The following is a 26,051-nucleotide window of genomic DNA, read 5'->3' as shown; positions in this document are numbered from 1 at the left end:
TTGATGAGAGGTGTGTGTGGGAGCCAGAGCATTGGAAATCTAGGAGGAAGGCCACGTTTCTGAGACTCTAGCCAGATGCCTCACTGCAGGACCCCTGAGACTGGGCTGGCATGAGGTTCTGGGCATGGACCGGCAAGGGTTTCGCACACACAGGTATTGGTCTACAGGCTTCACACGTATTCTTTTCACCTCACAACAACCCTCTGAAGCAGGTCCTATGTTTACCCCTCTTTTGCAGATGGGAAAACACAGGCACAGAAAGATTAAATCACTTGCCAAAGGTCAGCCGGTGGGTAAGGAGCTGAGCCAGGAGTTGACTGACTCCAGGCAACCTGGCTATAGAGTCTGCCATCTTTCCCGTATTCCCATGTTGCTTCTATATGATTCGATATGGCTTTTGTGCTCAAGGAACTTGTAAGTCTGGGTCAGCTTCAGCCTTTCACTGCCCAGCACTTGCTCCCAGCTCCAGGCCCTGCCTCTGCTTATCTATGTCTAGGGTTGGCAGAACTTGAGGACCCCCTCCCTACAAGCCAGGAGTCCTGTCTCCCTACCTGGGCACCTGGCCTCAGTCACACAGCTGAGTCTCTATCCTGGCTGCACACTAGTGTCCCCCAGGGCTCAGCTCCCTTAATCAGCTGTGCCAAGTCACTCTGTCTGGAGATTGGTCCTAGCCCCAAAGTGTCCAGCTGCTGCCTGAGGTACTGCTCTATCCTGATGACAGCCTGGAACTTGAAAATTAATCACTCTGCATAGCCACGCCAACAACTAGGTGGAGTGATGTTCAGCCTACTCCTACGGTTGTTACAAGTGGATGTCGGTCTTCCCTCGACCAGTGTCTCAGTGCCAGCCCCTCGCATCCATAGCCTCTTCACTCCCCCAGCAGTCTGCCTCAAGTCCTGGCCTGTGTGCATGAGCCAGATGTCCTGTTTACCCAGTAGATACCGAATGCCTGGAACTGAGCCTCGTACTAGAGCCCTCAAACCTACTTATAGAAAGAAAGGTGATGTGCCTGCGATAATGAGAAAGATTTTAAACCAGGCCCTGCAAGGGCAGCCCGGGCTGAGCAGGCAGGCAGAGAGGAAGTGCTCCTAAGGCCCCTGTAGCTGGCTTCCCCACCAGGCTCTTACAGCACAGTGTTAGATTTCCAGGGTGTTTCCTGGAGTTAGTCTGCCTGGTTCAAATCCTGCCTCTGCCTCTTACTGATGGTGTAGCTTTGGACCAGTCGCTTAATCTCCCTACACCGCCAGTCCCAGCTCTGTAAAACAAGGACTGTAACGTGACCTATTTCATCTGGTTGCTGGGAGGACTGAATGAGACACTTTAGTGCTTCAAGCTTATTTCACAGTGACAAGCACAGGGCAAGCAGAAGGAGCTGGGAGACAAGATCAGATCGAGAGGACCTTAACTTCTGGAAGAGAAATTTGGGTTTTATGTGTTGAGCAACTAGGACCCTTGAAGGCTCTTAGGCATGGCAGTGACCCAGAACGTGACGCAAATGCTGGATGCATGTGTGTCCTTGCCCGAGTGAGTTAACCTCCACAGCTACAGCTTCTACATTTGCGCAGTGGGGGAAATGCTGTTTCAAAGGATTGCTGCACACAGTGAACTGGCTAACATCTAAAAGGTCAACAATGCAACACATTGGAAAGGACATGGAGCAACCGGAACCTTCCAACTAGAATAAGAGCTGGTGAGCATGTAAGTTTGCACTTCACTTTGGAGAACTATTTGATGACACCTACTAAGGCACTTATGAACCACAATTTCACTCCTGGGCATATTTCCAACAGAAATAAATATGCATGCCTGTCCAAAGATATGCACATAGCGGCTCTATTCACAATATTTCCAAATGGAAACAACCAAGGATAGATAGATAAACTGTGATCAATTATCACAATAAAATACTACTCAATAATAAACAAGCATGAGTTACTGGCATATACAACATCAGAGCGAATCCCACACACATGAGGATGAGTGAAAGGAGCCACACCGTATGGTTCCATTTAAGTTCAAGGACAGACAGACTCATCTGTAGTAGGTTAGTTACCACTGGGTGAGGGAATACTGTCAGGCCAAGTAAAGTCCTGAGCAAACAATAATATTAAAAAGATAAAAGAAAATAAACTTGATATAGAACAGTAAGAAGCTAGGAAAATTCCAGGATAGGGAAACTAAGGCAGACAGTTAAACAGCAGCTTACAGCCACCTAGTAAACCCTTTCTTCCCTAAACCAAGGTGACTTAAGAGGAAATGGTTTGCACTCCTCCCCAAATAGAGGGTAAACCCCTTAAATCACCCCACTCAGAAATCCAATCAGTGCCATTTGCCAACCACGCCCCAGGACAGACAAATTAAGAGAATAAATCTCATTTTGGCTCATCAGCATAAAGCTGATGAATATTCTATAGATTCTCCCCTAAGACCTCCCCCAAACACCCAGCCTTTAAAACCCCTGAAAATGAAGATCCAAGAGGGCTCTCCCTCCGGGGAGCGCCCATGCCACACCCATCCACCCCTGTCCCCCACAGACACGTACCCCTAACCTCTAAGGGACCCCCTGATGTTTTTGCAACAGTTAGTAAATTCTTGCGGGCTTTCCTGCACTCTGTCTCTTGATTGAACCTTCCCTCAAGAAGACAAGAGCCGAGGTCTCCTCGTCGCCTTGGTCCTGGGTAACATCTCTTTGGTGCCCTGACTCGAGTCACAAACTGTAAGTCCTCCGGCCACGATGCCCGAGAAAAGGCTGCTTTACTTTTCCTTCTGGTGCAGGATCGGGAGGGCGAGGCAGCAATTCTATTTAAAGAGGGGTGACTGCCTGCGAGCAGAAAACTAAATGAGCCTGGTGATGGTGCCTGGTGATGGACTGACACCAAAGCTTGGACATTGACCCCCGAAGAATTCCGCTCATAGTTATGCCTCTCCAGCACCCACGTTCTTGGCATACAACCCTAGAGTCCATGTGTTGTAGCGATTTAATACACCTTGCCTGCCCAGCTGGACTTCCTCACCTATACTCTTGCTTGTCTCTATGCTACTATTGAATCCAGGGACATTGCTGCACTTGTCGCCGGGTTCCCAATTGTACAGGAACTCCATTAGGCAGGAATCACTTTCTAGGACCGAAAATAGAACCTCCTCGCCTTACCTGTGCCCTAGGACACTGCAGGGAACATCACTGGCCTCGCTCTTTAAATCGGCACCTGATAACCTGCATGTGGAGATGGTTCATGCCCCACTCTTTGCAGGAAAAAATACAGAATCTAATACTAACGCTCTCCATTTGGCTTTTTCGGGTCTCCCAGTGCAGCCCACTACAGCGCATTTCCTCCATCCAGCAGATACAGGCTCCCTGGGAAACAGGAACCGTTCGCCCCACCCTTATTAGACTAACTCCTGACCTCATAGCCTTAAAACCCTTTTCTCAATATCTGGAATGAGCTGATAGAAGGAACAGATGTCTAGTTTGTAACTATGGGGCATATTTTGGAATTACCCCAGGGTCCTTATTATGTACTTTTCTACTCAGCCCTGGAGGCCTTCCACATCTATTTAGGCATTTGCTTTGCATGGAACCCCAAAGCGGCAGGGCAAGTAATATCCCTGAGTCCGTTCTAAAATGGGAAATCTACCTGTCCCCTTCCAGCTAGGCCTGTCGGGTAAATCCTTTTGTCTGTCACCTACAGAACCTCAGGGTTTTATTGGGTCGAGCTCTACAGCCCTTGGTGGGAAGTAGCCCAGCAGAATTTCTGCAGCATCATGGGTTATGGCTGGTGCAGCCTTCCCACAACCTGGACGGTGTAAAAACCCTCAGAACAGAGGTCCACCGTGTCGAAGTGGATCCTAGAGGGGTTCTGCGGAAAGGGCCTAGACATCATCAGAGGAACAGGAAACACACAGACCACAAGATACTACAGAGAAGTCCAAAGCACAAGACAGCTGGGAGGTAAAGGGCGCCCTCACTTTACCTCAAACCGTTAGTCCTTCCATCTACCAGCCACTACCTTACTTACTTTAAGAACCTTTTAGCACACCCTCCTCTATCTACAAAGCCTCTCCACCCTGATCTCTGGACACACTTGCCCTGACCAGCCCCCTTTTCTGCCCCTTGGCCCTGTCGAGCAGACGTGCCCGTTCCTGGGTTCCTAGGCATATCCTGCCGCACCCGGGTCTGTGGAGGCAGCCGTCACCTGGTGAGGTCTGTTTCCCATCCCCCAAGGCTCTGGTGCAATTACATGGTGCCCTCTGTCTCTCATCCCCGCTAGAGGCCTGAGATGTCAGACTCTAGCCCTCGCCTCGAGCCCTGGGATGCCAGGCTCCAGAATTTACCCCAGGACGCTGGGCTCTCTAGTTCCTAACCTCCAGATGGGAAATCAACCTTCCATGCCGGATGGGAGTTCCCTGGCCTGTATTTTGGCTAACTGGGTACCCCCAGACCTTTAAAAAGGAAAGACTAATTTTCTATTGTAATTTGGTTTAGCCACAATATAAGCTCCTGGATAGGGAGTCATGGCCTCAAAAAGGGAGCATTAATCACAACACCATCCTTTAATTAGGTCTTTTCTGCAACTCACAGGGCCAGTGGTCAGAAACTCCTTAGGTCCGGACATGTCTCCTATTACGAGAACTGGAGGATCTCCTCCAGAAATCTAAATTGACTACCTTGGCTGTAATACAGCCAAACAAGACCCTGTCTCGCAACCCTGCGCTAACAGCCCACAGCATTCCCCCAGCTGCACCCTCATTCAGTTGCCGAGGCCTTCTCTCTGCCCAGCCCTGCCTCCATACCCAAAGAAGCCTCCCAGCCATTGGAACCAGAAAGGCCAAAGCCGCCCCCACCTTTCCCTGCCAGGGTCTGCCCCTGCTGGAGGCGCCAGGGGAAGGTGGCCCACAGCCTGTCCATTAACCATCTCACTTGTAGAATTAAAACAAATTAAGGCAGGTCTCGGGATTTACTCTGCTACCCAGATGCCTGTATGGGCGCCTTCCAACACATATCCTGGCCTATGAATTAACGTGGATGGACATAATGATAACCTTGCGTCAAACCTCGTCAGGCACTGAACTCTTCTGAAGCTAACAATGCCGACGCCCCGTTGCTCCCCCTTCCATGGCTCCTCCACTGCGTCCTTTGCTCTCTGAGTGTCCTTGTCGGGACTTGCCCTTCGCCTCCCTTCTTCCTTCCCCTCTGTCTCCTCCACTACAGCTGGCCTCTGGCTTAAGGAAAAAAAGAGTAGGAATTCTAACAATTCCCTTTGGAGAAAGTTGGTCTCAGCCAGAGAGGAACCAGCAACTGTTCCTGATTTTCTCCAGGACCCTGATGGGTCCGCAAAGGAATTTAACTGTTAGAACATATAATCCTGGCTATTCAAACCGACTCTAACTAATATACCTACTGGTTTCTGAGAACAAGGCAACAGGATTGCTAAGTAGGGCCTGCTAGGAAACTGCAGAGGAGTCTGTTTCTGTTGTAGAAAGCCAGGTCCTGAAAAAGGACTGTAGGAGCCCAGCCGGCACAGCTCAGCGGTTGAGCATCGACTGAAGAACCAGGAGGTCATGGTTTGATTCCTGGTCAGGGCACATGCCTGGTTTTGGGCTCAATACCCTGCAGGGGGTGTGCAGGAGGCAGCCAATCAATGACTCTCACCATCGATGTTTCTATCTCTCTCTCTCTCTCCCACTCTCTCTTCCTCTCTCTGAAACCAATAAAGACATATATTTAAAAAAAAAAAAAAAAAAGAATTGTAGAAAACCAAAATGGGACTTAGAAAAAGAAACCAGAAGCAAGCAAAGAGCTGCTCCAACAGTGTTTCCCCTTCTCCTCACTGACAGGGTAGGAGAAGTTAAAATGACCATAAAAAGGGAAGCCAGGAAGGTCCTCGTAGGTACAGGGACTACTTTATCTGTTCCTAACACACCCGGCTTAAGTTGCCTCCTCCTTCAGAATAAAGCTCTCATGTTATTCCTCTTGTTTGCTTTTTGAAAAATAACATTAATTGGTTAGAAAGGTAACAGATTCCTTATGCTACAAACAGAAAATATGTATTTTGCAGGCACCCCAAAATTAATTGCAACATTAGGCCTACAGTGGAATCATGAATAAGTTCCCCAAAGACAGAGAGCATACAGATCACATGCTCTGATTAGGACAAAACAAACAGAAATGGACAACAGTAAACAAAACAAAAAGTTCAATCACACAGACACTGAAAAATATAAATAGAAGGTTTTAAAACTATGATCACAGGAACTCCAGAAAACAAAACAAAAATGAAGGTGCCAAATATCAGAATCTTAGAACTAACCAGAAAAAAATCAGGGGAATGCTTAACAGAGCCAAAGTTGGCCCTTTAAATAAGTCCACAAGTCTTTGGCTTTTTAAACCATGGGAGGGGTAGGGCAAAGAGGCAGTATGAACTTAGAAATTAAGAATAAGAAAGGCAAATAACTACACACAAAAATTACATAAATTAAAAGAGATCATTTGTGCAAATTAAATAAATGGGAAGATTTTAAAAAATATAAATTACCTAAACTAGATCAAAAAAGGCAATAATGGGAAAAATTCAGTCCCAAGGAGTTTCATAGAAACAATTTAAATAATATAAAAGCTATGGATTTAATATTTTCTTAAATATAAAGAAAGTCTTTTTAAAATAAAGCTAGCATAATTCTGATATCAAAACCTGACGCTTCCCTTCATGTCTAAAATAACCTGTCCTCCCACCTATGGTAGGCCTGGAAGGCCTGCATCCAAGGCTGCCAGGCACCTCTGTCACACCTGTCCTGGCCGAGGTGAGCTCCTTGAGCAGAAAGGCCCCATTTCCCCTCCACAGGGTCCCGCAGCTCCTGACCTAAAGTAATTGCTCAGAAATGCTCCCTTTGATGAACGCATGCATCTCCCAGTGAATAAAATCGATGATTAAGCAAATGGAAAACAGAAGGCTATTGGTGAGAGTGGATAAACCGAATTGGAAACATTTAGGCTGGTCTCCCTTTGTACACCTGAGTTGTCTCCAGGGACCTGCCTTGCCTCTTCTGTCAGGGATTCTGAATAACACTTGCTAATTACTGGCATTACTTGGAAACTGCTGGGAAAAGTCGAGGTGCCCTTCCAACCTTGCCTGCCCCTCGCCCCCCACCCCACCCCGGTCACGGCATGCGGGGAACAGGTCTCACCCGGGTCATGGTGGCCTTCAGCATCACCAGGAGCAGCAGGGCCCCCTCGGTGCACAGCCCGGAGCTGAGGACTTCTTCCATGCGGTGTGTCTGCAGGAGCCCCTGCAGCATGGCATCTAGGCTGTCCTGAAAGAGGAGGCAGGGCTGCAGGGACTGCGCTGCCCCCGAGGCTGGCTTCCAGCCAGCACGCTGAGTGTCCCAAGGGGTCCATTTGAAAGGCAGAAGAGCATGGCAATACCCTAGGTGGTGGGAGCCTGAGGGAATTCAGCCCGCTCTGTGCATAAGGGAAACACACACGTCCAAGAAGCGCCGAAGGCCCCCCAGCAACTTGTGTCCAGCTTAGTCCTAGTTGGACAAATACTGTCCAGTCAACTCTGCTGACTCCTAGTAATGAGACTATAGAAGCCAGCTGAGGACCTCAGTTCAGGGGAGTCTCAGACTGCGGTGGGGGAGCACCGTGACAAGCAGGTGACCTGACTTGGTCTCTTTAAAAGTGAGCGTACAGGGTGGGTCTGTTCCTGAGACGCTCAGTGCCTAGAGAGAGGCAGACGTGTACACGTGTCTGTGTCGCAGAAGGCAAAGGTGCACCGAGCACACGCAGGAGGGCTCCTTCTGTCTAGGGGGCGAGGCAGGTCCGTGGCAGAAAGGGCTCATTAAAGGCACAGGGGGGCAAGCACAACGCAGTGGGCCCTCTGGGAGGTGACCGGGGAGGGCAGGCGAGTGAGGCAGCTGGCAGCTGTGGGGCAGAGGACTGGGGACATGTAAGATTTGAATTAGAACATAGGGGAAGAACAGGGACTCCCTAAGGTGAGGCCGTAAACTGAGGCTCTGATCTGCACTGGCAGCAATCGGCCTCCCCCCCCCATGGATTTCTCCAGCTGCGTCCAAAAGGAAAACGGCTTAACCGTGGGGCTGATGAAAACAGGGCTGCTGGGGAGGAGGGCAGGAGACGGGTGCAGGAAGTCAAGGGTATCTGAAGGCTTGGCCGTGGCGTGTGGCCCGCCAGGGAAAGAAGTGGGTCAGGACAGAAGCTGGGAGAAGGGCAGCAAGGTAAGGGTGGAGAGTCACGTGGCACCAGAAAGCCAAGGTGTCACTCCACCCCTGGGGGCCCAGAGGACCTACTTTGGGCCCGCCCGCGAGCTCCGTGAGCGGCGTCTGCAGGAAGAAGGCGGACACGATGAGGTAGACTTCTGGGATGTGAACGTGGTGGGCCAGAAAGTCGCTCAGGACCCGGAGCCCGGGAAGCAGGCAGGGGCTCTGGTCCGGCGCCGGAGGGGGGCTCTTCAGGTTATCTATCGGTCAGGAAGGGGCACAAAGCACGACTGAGAACAACTGCAACTGCTCTGGCACCTGAGGGAGCTCCCTGCCATCCACTCATCCCATGGAAATGCCAGGTAGAAATATATGCCATACACACACGGGCACGAGAAAACGCTCAACAAGGGTCCTTTCCCTAGCCCGGCGCGCACCCATCATGATGTCCGCGCCTTCGGAGCTGCGCTCCACCCAGGACCCCGCGCACAGGCCGTCCCTGAAGCGCCCACGCAGGGAGGGGCTGGACAGGAAGTGCAGCAGCAGCTTCAGCCCCAGCACTGTGGTGCTGGCGTGCAGGTGGCCCTGCACGAGCAGCAGGAACCAGTCGGGCCCCAGGCTCAGGAACACCTCCTCCTTTGTCCTAGGCACCAATAAAGGCAAAAGGCACGTTCAGAAAATACTGATAAAGTCAGCTTCACTAGTCACCTAGGAAAGGCAAATTAAGGTTAACCTCTGGCTACCACTTAGCAAAATACATATTGCATTTTAAAAGAATGGTAAATAAAATGCCGGAAAAGTTGCTGCAAAATGGGTGAATGTGTCTATTAATGTAAGTTATTAGTGTAAGTTGACCGAAGGCTTTCAAAGCAATTAGAAACTATGTAACAATAGATGTAAAACATGCAGGCCTCTTGATAGCCCTACTCCTCTGGCATTCACACTTACACAGTCTAATTACAACAACATAGTCATAGAAAGCACATAATGGTTATTTACCTCCTTTTTTAAATGCACTGGTCAAAACTAATCTAAATGGAATAGTCCAAAGTTCCTGCATCTTTATCAGTTTAGGCCAGAAAAAAAAGCAGGATTCACTATCACTTCCAAAAATGAATTTTAAATGATAAGTCTGGAGAATGCAGACTTGCTAAAGGGAACTGGAGGGCACAGTGGGGGGGCAGCAATCCTCGGAGGCAATGGCCCAGCAAAGGATCTGGCCTCCTGGAGCCAGGGAAGGATCTACCTGACCCAGGCAGTGTTCTTAGCGTCAGCTGTCAGAGTTGGCAGGTGAGGGTGTGGCCACTGGACTAGGAATTAAGAGACTGTCCCGTCTTCTCGCCCTGCTTCTAAATTGACAAACTGGATGACTTTGGCAGAACTCCTGATGTACCCTGGCCATTTTCCTTGATCATGGTGATGGTGATGGTGGTGATAGTGTTTGTGATTGTGATGGTGGTGATGGAGATAGTGATGAGAATGATGGTGGTGGTGATGAGAAGGATGATGGCGATGGTGGTGATGGTGATGGTGATGATGATGGTGGTGGTGATGGTGGTGGTGGTGATGGTGATGGTGATGGTGGTGGTGGTGGTGGTGGTGGTGGTGGTGATGGTGATGATGGTGATGATGGTGGCGGTGGTGGTGGTGGTGGTGGTGATGGTCATGGTGGTGGTGGTGATGGTGGTGGTGGTGGTGGTCATGGTCATGGTCATGGTGGTGGTAGTGGTGATGGTGGTGGTGGTGACAGTGACATTGGTGATGGTGGTGGTGGTGACAATGACATTGGTGATGGTGGTGATGGTGCTGGTGATGGTGATGAGGGTGGTGGTGATGCTGATGGTGACAACAGCAGTTCGCTTATGGAATATTTATAGTACCTTAGAAACCATGGTACAGACTATCCACATATTAATTTCCATCTATGGCAAGAACTATTTTTATCTTCACATAGATGAGTAGAAGAGAGGCATCAAGGTCCCTGGAAACAGAGCTAGGATTTGAACCCAGGAGGTCTAACATCTGAGCCCAGTTACTTAAGCACTATGTCACATTCCCTTTCAAAAATTAGGAAAAGGAAGGGTTTGAACTAGCTCATCCCCAAGTTCTTCAGTTCTTCCATGTTTTGATTCTAGCAACATTTGGGCTGGCAAATTTTTAAGCACTATTTGCAAAGCTGTTTTCCTGAGGACTCACCCACTCCTCTCCCAAACACGCATAAACACAAAAATGTCAATATGGCAAGAGCAAGGATCTGGACTGACTTGCTCAGCACCACATCCTCACATCAAGGCACAGTGTCTGGCACATAGTAGGTGCTCAACAAATAGCTGTTAAATAAATGACTCCAGGGTTGGAGGTAAAGCAGACAGTCAGTGGGAAAGTTAATGGAATTTTATGATAATACATTGCTTTGAAAGTTGATTGAAGTCAGATACTTATTTTTCCAACTTGGGAAAATAACTAAGTAACTAACAGTAAACAGCAGAATTTGGCAAGCCTTTCCTTTGAAGATGTTATTTAGGCTAACCATTTCCCCATCCTAGTGTCTGCCAAGTGAAAGATATCAAAATTAGTAATTTTCACAACTGCCAAAACGATAACAATTATACTAGAGCACTGGTGGCAAAAGAAGCTTATTGTAATTATGCCAAATCTGTTTCGAGTTACTCTGCCCATTAAACATCTTCATCAGAATATCTTAGGGCAAGGTTGGCTTTATTAGGTGGAGAGAATATAATTTTCTTTCTGACTAGTGCAGGAAACATACTTCAGACAGCTGACTCTGAAATGCTGAACTTTTCATTGAGAAAGGTTTTAACACCGCGCCCTGCACGAGGCCACCTCATGCCAAGTCACTCTCCCTGGAGCCACTTACTCAGAGGACAGATGAAGTTGGGAGGAAGACAGTACATCGAGCAGCATCTCCAGCAGCTGGTTTCTGAGCCAGATCGTCTTTCCAGATGTTTGGCTTCCAGCTACAAAAGGGAAAATTTAGGTTTGAGAGAGCATGGATGTAAAGAGGCATAATATTTTCTGCAGCAAGCAATGATATTCACCAAATGCTTATTTCATCCAGGAATTGGCCCATGGATGGGACTCCAAATTTTGTCACTGGATTCTAGACTTCAATATAATGCTTTTAAAATATTTTCAGGAAATGTCCCTAAAGTTGCCTTTAACTAGCAATGTTTTCAGTCTCCCTACCTCCACAAAAAAATCCTTAAAATTTATCTTCCAGTAGAGAAATTGTTTAATTATCATAGGCTGCAACGTTTCTTGAGCATCTAAACTGCTGGTGTTATGCGAGGCATTGGGGGTAGAGACTGAAGACTACGGTTCTCCACCTTGGGCCCTTCTCTCAAGCAGCTTCCAGACTAGGCTTTGGCATATTGAAGCTGCTTAGAAACAGCTTGAGGTATAACAAGAGGTACATAGATCCAGTGGGATAGGAAACTTAACTTCTGGACATTACTGTGGCCCCAAAGGACATGTTAACAGTCTCAACAGAAGATATTTTACAAAAGTTTCAGAATGGAGTCCATATAAGAAGGAGGGCTGACTAAATGAGCTCACTGTTGCCTGGCCGGGCGTGGCTCAGCGGTTGAGCATTGACCTAGGATCCAGGCGATCGGGGTTCGATTCCCGGTCAGGGCACATGCCCGGTTGCGGGCTTGATCAATGACTCTCTCATCATTGATGTTTCTGTCTCTCTCTCCCTCTCCTTTCCTCTCTCTGAAATCAATAAAGATATATTTAAAAATAAAACAAAATTAAGAAATAAAAAATAAATGAGCTCACTGTTGGCCCATTTTCCATTCATTCATTCCCTCTGCTGGCCAGTTATTTTACAACCAATTCAGGGCACAGACACCATGCTGTAGAAACAGAACTGATGAGGCAGCTGGAAGAGGTGGAGTGAGATTCCCCTCTATTTGGATTCTGGCCCAAGCTCTTATTAGTCCTAATCTCTGAGCCTCAGTTTCCTCATCTGCAAAATGGAAATGGTAATTCCTGCTTTTCAGTCTTGATCTAAGGAGAAGAGAGAGCTTGTTTACATTTAGTAACGCTGTCCAGGAGAATCTTTTGTAGTGATAAGAATGTTCTATATCTGCCATCCAGGCAGGAACCACTAGCCTCCACTGTGGTAACCACTGTGGTCATCAAGCCCTTGGAACGTAGCTAGTGTAACTGAGGAATGGATTTTTTTTTTAAATCCTCACCCAAGGACATTTTCTCCATCGATTTCTAGAGAGAGTGGAAGGGAGGGAGGAGCAGGGGAGAGAGAGAAACATCGATGCAAGAGAGGCACACTGGTTGCCTCCCGCATGCGCCCTAACTGGGGCAGGGAACCTGCAACTAAGGTACATGCCTTTCACCAGGAATCAAACCCAGGACCCTTTGATCAGCAGGCCAACACTCTAACCACTGAGCCAAATCGGCCAGGGCAGGAATGGAATTTTTAATTGCACTTCATTTCAATTAATTAACTGCACATGTGGTTGAGGCTCCCATCTCGGACGGCATGGATCTAGAGGGCCCAGGACAGAGCGGACAGTTCTTGCTCCCACAGCGGCCCCAGCAGAGGGGATGCGGAACATGGTATAGATAACACAGCTGCTGCTCTGCACCTAGTCGGGACACTCAAAGACACGAGTCACAGACCTGTGCATGGAGAAGCCCACGGGCTTTAGCAGCACAGAGGAGGTGACTTGCAGGGCCAGGTGGGACTAGGAATGGCTAGTCTAGTGGGATGAGGTAGGAGTGGGAACAGGGCAGGGCAGATGTTCCTGCAGAGGGAACAGCATGTGCAAAGCATGGACAGAGGGCAGACCCTTAGAGTCAGGACCTGCAGTGCTTCAGAGCTGAAACTGGGCTCCCTAGGGAGCAGTGGGGACACTCAATTAGGAAGGTAGGCCTGGACTGGGCACTAAGGAGCCCCACCTGCTGGTTTTCAGAAAACAGTTTCTCCTGGAAGCCATTCCAGGTTCTAAAGAAGGAATAGACAGTTAAATTTCATTTGTGACCCTAATCATAAACTATGACCTCACAAGCCACTACTTGGGAGCAACTGCTCAGCTGTGGGTGACTTCCCCGCCCTCTGTTTCATCCCCTCCCTCTACAACATGGCCCACAACGCGTGGCTCTCAGCCATGCCACGGGGGTCCTCCTGCTGCCACAGGCTGGCGTCTAGGAGAGGTCTTCTCACCAGGCACAGAGGGCCCCAGGGCTCCATCCACGCAGATCTGCCTCTCATCCACCGACGAGGGCTTGAGTGTGTACACAACGAACAGCGCGACCCTGAATGTGGAGAGAGGACACGTTCAACGCAAGGCTCAGCCGTGTCTGCCAAACACATGGAGGTTTTCTACACAGATCCACCCAAATGCAGCTGCAAGGGAGGGTTTGGGGGGATCGAGTTATTCTGTGATTAATGCAATATTTCCAGAGACTTCTTTGCTCTATCGGGATTCATCGGAGCAATTAATCCTGGCTCTGCCAGATCAGTGGAGCAGACAGTGGTGAAGATGGGAAAGGCCAATGTCATATCAGCTGGGCTGTTCTTCGGGAGATGGCCGGCATGCTGGGCCATCAGCCTGTAGTGGTGGCTGTGCTCCTGGAAAGTCTTGAATTCCTGGCACAATAAGTGTGTCTGAGCACCAGGGAACAGGGAGCACACAGCCCTGCTGGGGAGTCTCTTGTATCTGCCCCTTTTCTCAGCTCTTGGCCCTGAACAGAAATCTCCTGGAAGCTTCCCAGGAACAGAACCTGGCACTGCACTGAAGGGGAGTGATGCTGTGTTGAGTGAGGTCAGGAGAGGGCTCGGGCCTACATCCCCTCAAAAACCAGCCCCAAGGCTCTGCCCTTGCCCCTGGGAAGCTTGGCGCAGTACCTGAGCAAGTCCTGGATACTGAAGTGGCCCCTCAGCTGGCAGCCCAGGATGGCAATGATGGTGGGGATCTTGGAGGGGGCGAGGCCTGGCTCATTGAAGAGGAAGACGAGTCTAGGTATGAGCTGTGCTCCGTGAGCAACTTCAGCGTTCCGGGGTCCTTCCCTGGCGAGCCCGGGAGAGAGGCAGTAAAAGCTTTTACTGGAATGAACCAAATTTGCTGTGTTTCTGCTAAAAAGGTTTTCCAGGCTGGGCTTGCTTCGTGGCCCTCTGACTCCATGCTGTCAGACTCCCATTGAATATGTGTCTGCCGAGTGCAGAGCCGCTGGGGATGGGGCCCCGGTGCCCTCCACCCCCCGGAAAAACTGCCTCAAAGACAAGCCCCAATTATTGACTTCAACTCAGAACCTCAGGGAAAACTAATGGTGGTCTCAGAAACTCAGAGCAAAGAAGGCAGCCTGGAGTATGACCAGGAGCACTTCCCAACAGCCAGGGACTCAGACCTGTCTGGTGCGCGCTCTTCCTGCCCCCCCAAAACCACAAAGTGGATGAGCAGCCGCCGGAGTCAAAGGGGAGCAAGACAGAACTCAAACATCCAGATGCTCCTCCTTAGGCTAATCACAATGCACTTTCCAGTAAATTCTACTCCCCCCAAGAAAGCAGCCCCCAGGGTGCACGCCCACCTCTTAGAAAACAACAGGTACAGAGAGAAAGTGGGAAATGGGAAAGAAAGCAGGCGGAGGACTTGAGGCTGGGGGAATGCTCTTTATTGACCTTTCAGCTCAATACGCTGACTTCTGCCCAGCTCCGAGCCCCGCGTCCCTGACACTCAAAAGGGGCGGCCGGCTGTGCTGAGTGGATGCATGTCCGCGGCCTCTGCGCCCCTGCCTCCCGTGAGATCCTGGCCCAGCGGAGCCACTGCTTCGCAGTATTTCCTCTCCCGGCCGCACCTTGTTCCTCCTGGAACTTGCGGCACCAAAAACCGTGTGAACAGGACCGTTGATGTGTCTGCCCCCGTCTCCCTTCTCCCTTATTCTGGTCACAGCCCCTGGTTTTCTTTTTAACCCCCTCCGTCCGCCCAGAGTGCAGGCATGCTTCCCGCTCGGCGCTAGGCCTGCGGTGCACAGGGCAGCTCTCCCCGCCACCGTGCTGAGCAGAGGTGCTCCGAGGAGCCCCGCAGCCGCCTTGCTGCCACAGACCTGTGGAAAGGACACCAGCCAGGTGGAAAACGGAGACAGGATCAGGGACAGACCTCGGGTAAAGTGACATGAGTGCCACCAGCCGCAGCTGGAGCTCTGCCCCACTCAGTTGTAGGAGCAATAAATCCCCTCTTTCTCCCTTCTTTCTCCTCGCGCCCCCTTCTTCTGTCCCCTTCCCTAAGTTGGTTGGAGTGCATTTCTGCCCCTTGCAACCAAAAGAGCCCCGACTGATTCAGGACGACTTGCAGAGACACTCAGAGGAGAGTGGGCTGGGAGGCGGTGCGTTCTCTTTTGCTGGCTGCACTTACTGAGCCCTGAGATGGTGGTGCGGGGCAGGGCCCGAAAGCTGCCTTCCCGGCCCCAGGCAGCAGGGAGACAGACACTCCCCACACGTGTGAGCCGCTGGGAGGGGTGCTGCTATAGACTGAGTGTTTGTGACCCTCAAATCCTTATATTGAAACCTATCCCTCAGTGGTGGGGCTTTGGGAGGTGATTAGGTCGGTGGTGAAGGTGACACTCGTGAATGGGATTAGTGACCTCATGACAGAGACGCCAGAGAACTCCCTCGCCCCGCCCACCAGGTGAAGTTTCAGTGAGAAGACAGCCACCTATAAACCAGGAAGCAGGGGCCTCACCGGACACCAGATCTACCACCTCAGACACTCAGCCTCCAGACTGTGAGAAATAAATTCCTGTTGTTTATAAACCACCCAGTCTACGGCATTTTTGTTACAGAAGCCTGAACAGTCTCAGACAGACATGCTGCCATCAGGGGACCCAGTGCTCTGGGCGTGGGCGAGGGCCATCTGCTCAGCCACTGGCCCACCTGCCCTCTCAGCCACTGGCCCTCCTGTCCCTTTTCTTGGCGTGAAGCCTTTGGTTTGAAAGTCTAGGCTGCCAAAGCCCAGCCTACCTTGGTGATCGAAGGATTTCCACAAGATGGGAAAAGAGGGAGAGCTCCAGGTTGTCCACAGTGTTCATCCAGAGCTGGAAGACAAGCACACAGTGAGCCAGGGCGTGCGTGAGCACGGGTCTCCAGGCAGCGCAGACAGAGAGCGTGCCATGCATGGTCTCCTTCCGCATGGAGGCCCTGACACAATTCCCCGCCTCTGGAATTAGACCCAATCTCTTGACGGGATGTGGAGGGCCTTGCCCAGGGAAGAGCTCAAACACCGCTTCTCTCCTCCTACTGTCTGCAGATGCCTGGCGCTTCACAGTGGGTCTAGATCGTAACAGGACACCCGGCTAACCAAGGCCTGCCCAGCCCTGGGCCCTGCAGCCAGTCCACACGCCAAACTCATCTCACCCTGCAAGGCAAATGCCGGTGTTCCCACTTTAGAGTTGAGAAAATAGAGGCTGGACAGACCAATTCAGTTCAGTGGCAAGTCCCACCCACCACCAGCCAGTGGCAGGACTGGAACTGGAAGCTGAGGCTCACCTTTCGGGTTGTACGTTATAGCACCTACACACCCAGTTGTGCAGGCAACACTTCCTTCACGAAACCCGCAGCCCAGCCCACGCCCCTTCTCCCACACAACGGAACTGTGGCCCACACCAAGGTGAATGCCCTGAGGCTCTGAGAGTGAGGTCACCACTCAAGCTGCCTTCATTCATGCAGCTGCTCTCCACCCTCTGGGACCTGGTTCATGGCAAACCTTCATGTCTCGTTTCCATTTCCCTTTAGAGAACTCTACCATTTCTTATCTCTAAATAGAGCCATTTCCTAAGGCCCCAAATCTAGCAGGTTCAGATGTGGGATTATAATAGTGCATTCATCTAGCACCAAAATGAGCTCACACTTACAAATTACACCATTTGTGGGTGGTAAGAAGTGCCGTGCAAAGCCCTCAAATGATATCTGCATTCAGTAGGTGAGAAGATTGAGGCTCAGAGACACTAAGAAACTTGCCTGGCGATGCACGTGTATCAATTGGCAGAGACTGGTTCGAAGCTTCGTCTGTCGAACTTGGAGCCATCCTCTTGCGTCCTCCCTGTATTCCCCGACAGGCACCTCCTGTCGACTGTGGCCCACGTGAAAGAAGCAGGGGCCACGGCTCCATGCTCTTATGCGGGAAAGCAGAAGAGCCTCTGCGGATCCAAGCCTATCAGGAGGCTCTTCTGCTTCCCCTTGTCTCCAAGCCCACCCTCTTCTTGAGGGACTTGGACCATCAGTAGTTGGTTCTTCCACTGCTGTTTTAACCACCCCTTTTCCACTCCTCCCTCCTCCTCAGCCTACAGCCAGACTCAAGACTCAGATCTTAAGTCCTGACATTTTCAGGACTGTCTCTAATCCCCCCTCCTCTGCCCCCTTCACCTTACTTCTGCCCCATCATTTACTTTCCATTAGCCTGTCAGTGACCTCCAAGTGACCTCCAAAGACAGTGTGCACATCACTGCCCTTATTTTACTTGATGTAGGCAGACATTTGGGAAACCTCCTTTTTGAAATTCACGCCTCATAATCTTAAAATTTTATTTTATTTTGTTTGTTTTACTTTGTTTTTTTTAACTTTGGTTTTTATTGGTCGCCTGCTTCCTTAACCTCAGCTTTAAAAGCACCAGCTCACCCGAGGAAACCGTCTGCTCAGGAAGGGTGGAAGGGCGGTGCCCTCCTCATTCCAGGAGTGGGCGCTTGGGGGCTCCTGCCAGGTGACTTCCGGGCCGGGTGGCAGCAGGGGTGCCTGGGGGCTGAGCGGCCTGGGCGTGGGCACAGCAGTTTGAAGGGGCTGCTGCCTTGCTTGGCGTGCAGCGGAGCCCTCCATGCACGCCTCCTTTCCTGCTGTGCTCGGGTGGTCCCTACACCCGGCCTTGCTGGCCTCCTTCACAATCTTTTTGTTCATCTTCAGATCCAGTCCAGAGTGTTCTTCCAGTGGGGCTCACTTAGCTAATAATTTTCTTAGGATTTGGGGGGGTTATATTAATGAGTAAGATTGGCCTTCAATTTTTAATTCCCCATACTGTCCTTTTTTGTTCTGTTATCAAGATTAGCTCATAAAATCATCTGGAGTGTTCCTTTTCCAGTTTCCTGGAGGAGTTTTGGAGGGTAGGGGGGCCTGTTTCCTGACAGGTAGAACCTTCTCCACAGACCCCCCAGCCTAGACTTTCTTTGTAAATATTGTTTATAAGATTTTAAACCTGTGATTCCACTTATTTGATGGTTATGGGACCACTTGAGTTTTTTATTTCTTTTTGAGTGGGTTTCAGAAACTTACATTTTCTTGGAGATTGTTCAGATGAGCCAAGTGTTGACAGTTATTGGCACAAAGGCGCTGACCCACTTCCCTGTGCCCTGTGCGTGGCTCATGCCACGAGGCTCTGCCTCCCCCCCCCTCGCTCGGACTCCTTAGGGTGCTTCCTCTCTTTCATCCTGACCAGTTTCGGCAGTTCGTTGTCTTAGAGCCAGTTATTGGCTGCTTGATCCTTTTTAGGTTTTTTTTTTCTATTTAAATAATCAATGTTCTCATCTTTATTACTCCTGCTCTCTGTCTTGGAATTTTGTTTTTGTTTGTTTTTTGTTTGGGGTTTTAGTGTTTTTGTTTTGTTTTGTTGGTCCCTTCTAACCTCTTGATCTGCAGCCTCTGCTCATTCATTTAAAATGTCCTCTCTTCTAATGTGAGGTGGGGACTATAAAATGTCCTCTGTGTCCAGCTTCCGGCCGCCTCCCCACAGAGCGTTGGTATATCGTGTTTTCCTCGCTCTCAGTCCTAAGTCCATTCTCATTTGGATTATAACCCTCGTAGATTGTCTTTATATCATTGCCCTTGTGGCCTTCAGGTTCCAAAATCTTCCCCCTGGATTCCTGCAACCATCTCAGGCCCCATCTCCCTGCTGGGGTCTCCCCACCTGAGTAGCAGACCTAAAATAAAATTCTAATGTGCCATTCTCTAGTGAACATCCCTAGGTATCAGCAGCTAGCAAAACTTGTCAACAATCCAAATTTATTTATGAAGCCTTTATCCTAATAATTCTAAGGAATTTTTAAGTGGGGGGAATGTATACAAAAAAGTACTGAGTGTCACGGCACTCGCTTGTCACAACAAGATACAGAAATCATCTGAGAATTGACAACGGGATCATGAAGAACCCAGGCACAGCACAGGTTATCCCCTGGCCTCAGCACAATGCTTGTAAAATCCATAATAAACTTTTTAGATGCTTATGTTATGTGGTAAAGGGCAGGACTAACAATATCCACACTAAGATCATGACTGTAATAAAAAGATAACAGTACCCACAGAAAGTTTGAAAAGAGGGTGCATTCAAGGCTGACAACAGTTGTCTGGGTCTCAAAAATAGGAGCTCCCACCCCATTTTTCTCTCATTTAAATCATTCTGTTATAAGCCTATATTATTTTTAACTCTAAAAAAAGTTTTTAAGATACTTCCATGGACTCCAGCATCATTGGCTAAAATGCATGTCCTGCAGCTTAGCGCCTTCAGCCTGCCTCCTCTCCCTCCCCTTCCAGCCTCACCTCCACTTGCAGCTACTCCTAGGCAGGTGGTCTCCCGGCCACTTGCTCTCAGTCCCCATGGTTGCTTCCATCCCTACATGTGTGCAAATAGCATGCACTCTACCTGGAGCACCCCTCTGGTGCACTCGGCTGGACTCCGCCTGAGGCCTTGGTCTGTAAAGCTGAGCCCACTGTTCTCACCCCCACTCCCCAGATGCCCTGCGCCTGCCTCCCTCACACCCAGCACACTGTTGGGTCACCTTCGTCATGTCCAGGCCCCGGTGGCTATATGGAGGGGCTGCGTCCCAGGCATCGCCATGGGACATCTCTGTGCTGATCCCGTGTGCACTGAGTCAAGGATGCGTCCTCAGTGGGCCTGCCCCCTTCCCCCCAGTGTCATGCAGAGCTCCTCACTCAGCCTCGAGCCTGCCCTCAGCATTTCTCAGTCACTCCTTTAAGGGAGTGCTTGTGAATGGCAGGCACCATTCGGAGCGATCGGCACGTATTTTTTAAACCCTCATATATATAGCACCTTGCAGTTTCTAAGTCCTTTCCCCAATGCCATCTGCTTTGACACACACACCAGCCTGTTACAGAAGATGCTGGTCTCTACTTCGCACTAGTGAAAACTGCAACTCAGGGAGGCCAGGAGACTTGCCCAGGGCCACTGGCGGTGGGATTTCATGACAAAGCGGGACCCCTGGGCTCCAAGCCTTTGAGGTTTTCCCGCCACAGCCATCACAGCCACTGAGGAAGCTGGGTCTAGAGGAGGCTCCAGACTGTCCAGGCTTCTACTGTCACACACTCCAGGGCTCCAGCCCCACCTGCAGTTTACCTCAAAATTGCAGAGGATGTGCTGGAAGACTCCAACGTTGGTGAGGGTGGAGGTCCCGAAGCCCAGCTCCGCGGTGCCGGCGATGGCGAGGACCAGCTGGAAGACGCGGTGGCTGAGCAGAGAGGACTTCTGCCTCAGGAGAAGCGCCAGCACCTGCAACGGTTAACACGAGCCGCTTGCTCCCGAAGGCGTCGGGACTCTCCCTCACCGCTCCTCCCAGCACCTTGCTCAGCCCAGCCCGGCCCCTTGCTCTCCGAGCTGCCTCCTTTGGCCTTGTATTCTCAGAAGAAACACATGCCCCCCCCTGAGCTGCTTCCCACCACCGTCCACCTGTCTGGACTTGACACTGACCTCTCCATGGGGACCCCTGCTCCTCCCTGAATCTTCCTGTCTCCAGAACGCCATTCTCCCTCTCTCCTGGCTTCCTCCCCATTGCTCAGTGCTCTCTCCCTTTATCCTTACTGGATCCTATATTCATAGCCATCCCCTAAACGCTGCTGTACCACCAGGAAGGCACCGACTACCCACAAACCCAGTTACCCCCCATATCACTCCGGGCTGCAGCCACCAGACGCGCCACTGAACTCCGTCGGACCCTGGGAACCAGCACACACGGGCACCCATGCCAGGGGGGAGGCACTGGGATCCCAGGGGCCCAGCCCCACGTCAGACACCAATAAGATGGGTCCCTCCAGCCTCATGTTGCCATTGACCTCAGCCTGCAGCCAGCCTCTGCGTCTGGGTTCTCATCAGTCCCATCCCAGCCTTCAGCTCAGCTTTCCCTCAGCTCATTCCCTGGCCTGGATCTGCACAGTTCACCCCTTTCCCGCCTGTCCTCTCACGCACGCCCTTTCAGGGCGCCGGTGGAAAGTGCTGCTGCTTGTCATGAACCGAGCCTGTGCCCGCCCAACACCTGCGCGCAAAGCTTGACCTCGCAGGGAGACGCCTGGGGGGCCTGCGTGGGGTAGTTGGGGTCAGATGAGGCCGGGGAAGTAGAGCCCTCGCAAGTGGGACTAGCGTCTCCCCCATCCCTCTCTTCCACCAACAAATACGCGCTAGTGTTTCTCTTCTTAAAACACCCCTCCCTGACCCACACCCCCGCTCTGACCGCACTTGGTGCCCCTCGTCACAGGCAAACTTCTCGAAAGCTCCGCGCGCCCGCTGGCTCCACGTCCCCGCCTTACGTTCTCTTAAACCCCCTTCCGCTGGCTGGTGCCTCTGCCTGTCCACCTGCCTTGGAAGGTCACCAAGGCCCCCGGGTGCCAGGTCCGACGGAAACGTCCCTGTCCTTGGTTTGCTTCATTCTGAGCACTGTTAGGCCACACGGGCCTTCTCAAAATGCTTTCTTCTTTCAGATTCTTTAGCAAAATTTTCTTTCATTTCTGTTTCCCCTTCTTCTCAATCTCCTTCATTGGGTTTTAAGCATATTTCCAACCTCTGCAAGGTCAGCTCCTTGTTATTCCCTCTTCAGTCCCTTTCTCTACTTCTCTTTGACTATGTCACCCATTTTCTTGGAGTAAATAGCACATGATGATACTGACGATTCTCACATTTACACCTCCAGCCAGCTTGCCCTCTGAGCTCAAGCCATCTGCCCCTCTTGATACTTTACTTTTGATGCCTCACCGATGTTTCAGACTTAGGAGGTCCCAGTGCCTCCCTTATTCACGTCTGCTGCCCCCTTAGCAGTGCTCAGTCCCGTGCAAACAGACCCATGGGCCACTCTGCCGCCTCTTCCTGAAAACGCAGCCAACCCACCCCTGTGGCCCTCCTCCAGTCGCCTTTCTTTTTCATGGAGCTCTTTCCACTCGGCCCCGGGCTGCTCTGTGGCACATTCTCTCCCCCAAGGCGCGGTGCTCCGGTGACAGCGCTTATTAAGGACTCTCGCTAGGGCAGGTTCTACTCCTGGCAGTGAGGAGGCAGTGGTGAGCCCCAGAGGGGCCACTTTCTAGAATTCGGGTTTCTGGGAAGATGGCCGGGTGACACTGAGCGCAGGGCGTGGTGTTTTGGGAAGAGAGTCTCCGACACTTACTGCATTCTGTTTATGCTAAAATTATCTTGGTTTTATCTTATTTCATCCTTCTTGATATGCCCATGAGAGCAGAAATTGCTTTGTACCTTTTTGGAAATGCTCACAATAATTATTAAAATCCCTAACCACAGCAGATATCTAAGTGCTAAATTGGGACAAATCCCACTGCTGCTGCTTTTAACAATATAATAAAAAAAGTTGTATATAACCAAAAGCCCCAATTCTTGAGTTTTAATAAAAACCCAGACATACCCATTCACTTATTACAAAAATATTTACTGAGCATCTGTTTGGTCTCAGTAATACACTTGCAACAAGTAAGGAGCACCCAGGCCTTTAGAGGCCTACAGTCTATCGGAGATGAGCAGAGGATCTTTACAGCACTGTGAGTATGGTTAGCGTGTGAGTGTGTTAGGACTGTGGGTGTGGTCAGCACTGTGAGTGTGGTCAGCACTGTGAGTGTGTTAGCACTATGAGTGTGGTCAGCACTGTGAGTGTGGTCAGCACTGTAGTGTGATCAGCACTGAGTGTGGTCAGCACTGTGAGTGTGTTAGCACTATGAGTGTGGTCAGCACTGTAGTGTGGTCAGCACTAGGAGCTGGGCAGCACTGTGGGTGTGGTCAGCACTGTAGTGTGGTCAGCACTGTGAATGTGTTAGCACTGTGAGTGTGGTCAGCACTGTGAGTGTGTTAGCACTGTGAGTGTGGTCAGCACTGAGTGTGGTCAGCACTGTGAATGTGTTAGCACTGTGAGTGTGGTCAGCACTGTGAGTGTGTTAGCACTATGAGTGTGGTCAGCACTGAGTGTGGTCAGCACTGTGAGTGTGTTAGCACTGTGAGTGTGGTCAGCACTGAGTGTGGTCAGCACTGTGAGTGTGTTAGCACTATGAGTGTGGTCAGCACTGTAGTGTGGTCAGCACTAGGAGCTGGGCAGCACTGTGGGTGTGGTCAGCACTGTAGTGTGGTCAGCACTGTGAATGTGTTAGCACTGTGAGTGTGGTCAGCACTGTGAGTGTGTTAGCACTGTGAGTGTGGTCAGCACTGAGTGTGGTCAGCACTGTGAATGTGTTAGCACTGTGAGTGTGGTCAGCACTGTGAGTGTGTTAGCACTATGAGTGTGGTCAGCACTGAGTGTGGTCAGCACTGAGTGTGGTCAGCACTGTGAGTGTGGTCAGCACTGAGTGTGGTCAGCACTGAGTGTGGTCAGCACTGTGAGTGTGGTCAGCACTGAGTGTGGTCAGCACTGAGTGTGGTCAGCACTGTGAGTGTGTTAGCACTGTGAGTGTGGTCAGCACTGTAGTGTGTTAGCACTGTGGGTGTGGTTAGCACTGTAGTGTGTTAGCACTGTGAGTGTGGTCAGCACTGTGAATATGTTAGCACTGTGGGTGTGGTCAGCACTGTGCATCACATGGTGCCACAGGTGAACCAGAGAAGCCACAGCCTCAGCTCAGGGACTAGGAGCCTCACCTTGGAACAGGGGATGGCGCTGCAAGCCTAGGGCACAAGTACACCAAGCCACACGATGTGTTTATGGACTCAGGGAGGCAGGAGTGCACATGGGAAAGGCCGGCGGGTGGGAGGTGGGGCTGAAGGACAGGTTGGCGGTCAGTTCCAAAAGGCCTTTAGAAAGTAACCCCGGGAGCCTAGAATGTGGTATTAGTGGTTGGACACCTCTAAAGAGTCCACACAGGGGAGAGGTGTCATCGGGTCTGCTATGTAGAACTGACTGGTGTCCGTGGCCTTTGACGGGGCAGGGGAGGAAGGGGCCCCTGTCCAGCTGTGCAGCAGCCCAGACAAGAGGAGTGCGCCCAGCGACATCATAGTGCTTTCTTCTCTCAACCCTGGCCTGGGGGCAAACAGCAGGATGCTCTCTCCCAGGGCCCTTGCATCTGGAGGCACACCCACCGCAGCCTGTGTGCCCCGGCCTCGTCTAAACTTGCACCCAAGGTCTGCTCCTGGGGCCCTTTCCTGCTGCTTCCCAGCCATGCGGGAGGGGCCTCTGGGGCTGGGACCAGCCTCATCTCACTTTGTGGAGGGAGCAGCAATAAGTCCTAGTGGACACACAGTAGGCTCCCTGAACAGGCACCTATGCAAGCACACAGCACATTAGCTCACCTAGTCATTACAACCCTGCACAATGGGTGTTATTACTCCTCTCATTTTATGCCTGGGAGGGCTGAGGAACAGAGATTAAGGACTGAAGATGGCCAACACGGACAGAGCACTTATCCTGGGCCAGGCACCGCCCCTGTGCTGAATCTAGGCCTCCCTGCAACCCCGAGATGCAGGGGGCACGAGTCTGCATCACACCAGTGGGGAAGCCGAGAGAGGGTGAGTGACTCATCCAAGGTTCAACAGCAAGTTGGAGGAACTCAAACCTAGCGGCCGAACCCAAACCTAGCACTCTGGCTCCGAGGCCTGGGCCCTTAGCGAAGAACCGCAAATGATCCTGGAGTTCATCAGAGAAAGGTGCTGGTAGCTCAGAGCCCCTCCCTGGCGGGCTGTCGCCGGGCCCTCCACGTGGGCCAGTCTCTCTAGAGTGTCAGGACCCAAGGACTTCAGGCTTCCCTTCTCCAGAAGTTGCCATGGAGCGAATGCCCGCCGGGGCCAGAGGAGCTCCTCCCTGCCCTCAGGGAGCCACAGCCTCAGGTGGGGGTGGGGTTACCTGGTACCCAGAGATGTGCTGCATCAGGTGGTCACACATCACATTGCTGGTCAGGACCAAGTGCAGGACTTTAACAGCCGCGTACATGGTGTGGTCGTCTGTCGCTGAGGAAACGAGGCCCAGGAGAATGGCAGGCCCGCCAACGAAGTCCAGGCTGCTGGCCGCAGGGCTGGAGTGGAACACCCTCACCCCTGTGAGGGACAGGCCATTCCGTCAACTCTCAGCCTCGTCGCGGCGGCAAGGCCCCAGCAGCATGCTGGGTAACCGCGCCGCCAGAACCCCTCTCCACTCATGCCAGCGGGGCCTGTGCAAACGGACAGGCTGGGAGGAGGGGCAGGGGCGTTGAGTCTTAACTCACTGAGGATCTATGTGAGTCCTTTCTGTGTCCACACCCCAGGGATTTCAGGCCACCGCCTCCAGCTCCACCCAGAGTGCCGGAGGAGCCAGATGCCTTCAATGCCATCTGACCCTCAGCCTGCCCCTACATCCTGCGGGGCTGGGTACTTGCACCAACTCACCCTGCTTTGACAGTTGCTGGTGCAAAGGCCCTACTGTGCTCACTATAGGGGCTCCGCTGTGCACAGATGCCAGCCTGGTCAGCAGCTGCATTCACTGTGAACTGTCAGGTGCCGGGAGGTGAGCTGACCTCATTCCAGGTGGGAGGCCGACTCTGGCAGGGTTAACCTGCCAGCTCGTGTCCTCCACGCCCTGGCTTCCACCCTGGCTCCCAGCCTACTCTGTCCTGACCACACTCAGGACTCCAGGCT

At 51.4% G+C, this 26,051-nt stretch overlaps 1 protein-coding gene across 2 annotated transcripts in view; it reads right to left on the bottom strand.

The window, feature by feature from the left end:
• WDFY4 (WDFY family member 4) overlaps positions 1-26,051 on the bottom strand; it is a 240,722-nt gene that overhangs the window by 137,203 nt on the left and 77,468 nt on the right. For both annotated transcript variants that reach the window (XM_087824106.1, XM_087824105.1), the window contains 9 exons: positions 25,285-25,475; positions 20,589-20,741; positions 16,217-16,290; positions 14,108-14,269; positions 13,424-13,515; positions 11,093-11,192; positions 8,652-8,857; positions 8,305-8,474; positions 7,183-7,308 (listed from right to left, as the gene is read on the bottom strand). In XM_087824106.1, coding sequence (XP_087680232.1) covers positions 7,183-7,308; positions 8,305-8,474; positions 8,652-8,857; positions 11,093-11,192; positions 13,424-13,515; positions 14,108-14,269; positions 16,217-16,290; positions 20,589-20,741; positions 25,285-25,475 — 1,274 coding nt within the window. The remainder of the gene's footprint in view (positions 1-7,182; positions 7,309-8,304; positions 8,475-8,651; positions 8,858-11,092; positions 11,193-13,423; positions 13,516-14,107; positions 14,270-16,216; positions 16,291-20,588; positions 20,742-25,284; positions 25,476-26,051) is intronic.

Source organism: Miniopterus natalensis, chromosome 14 (assembly GCF_054644295.1).
Source record: "Miniopterus natalensis isolate mMinNat1 chromosome 14, mMinNat1.hap1, whole genome shotgun sequence".
Lineage (NCBI taxonomy): Eukaryota > Metazoa > Chordata > Mammalia > Chiroptera > Miniopteridae > Miniopterus > Miniopterus natalensis.
The sequence above is the reverse complement of the archived record's forward strand: the minus strand, read 5'-3'. Positions and strand labels throughout refer to the sequence as shown.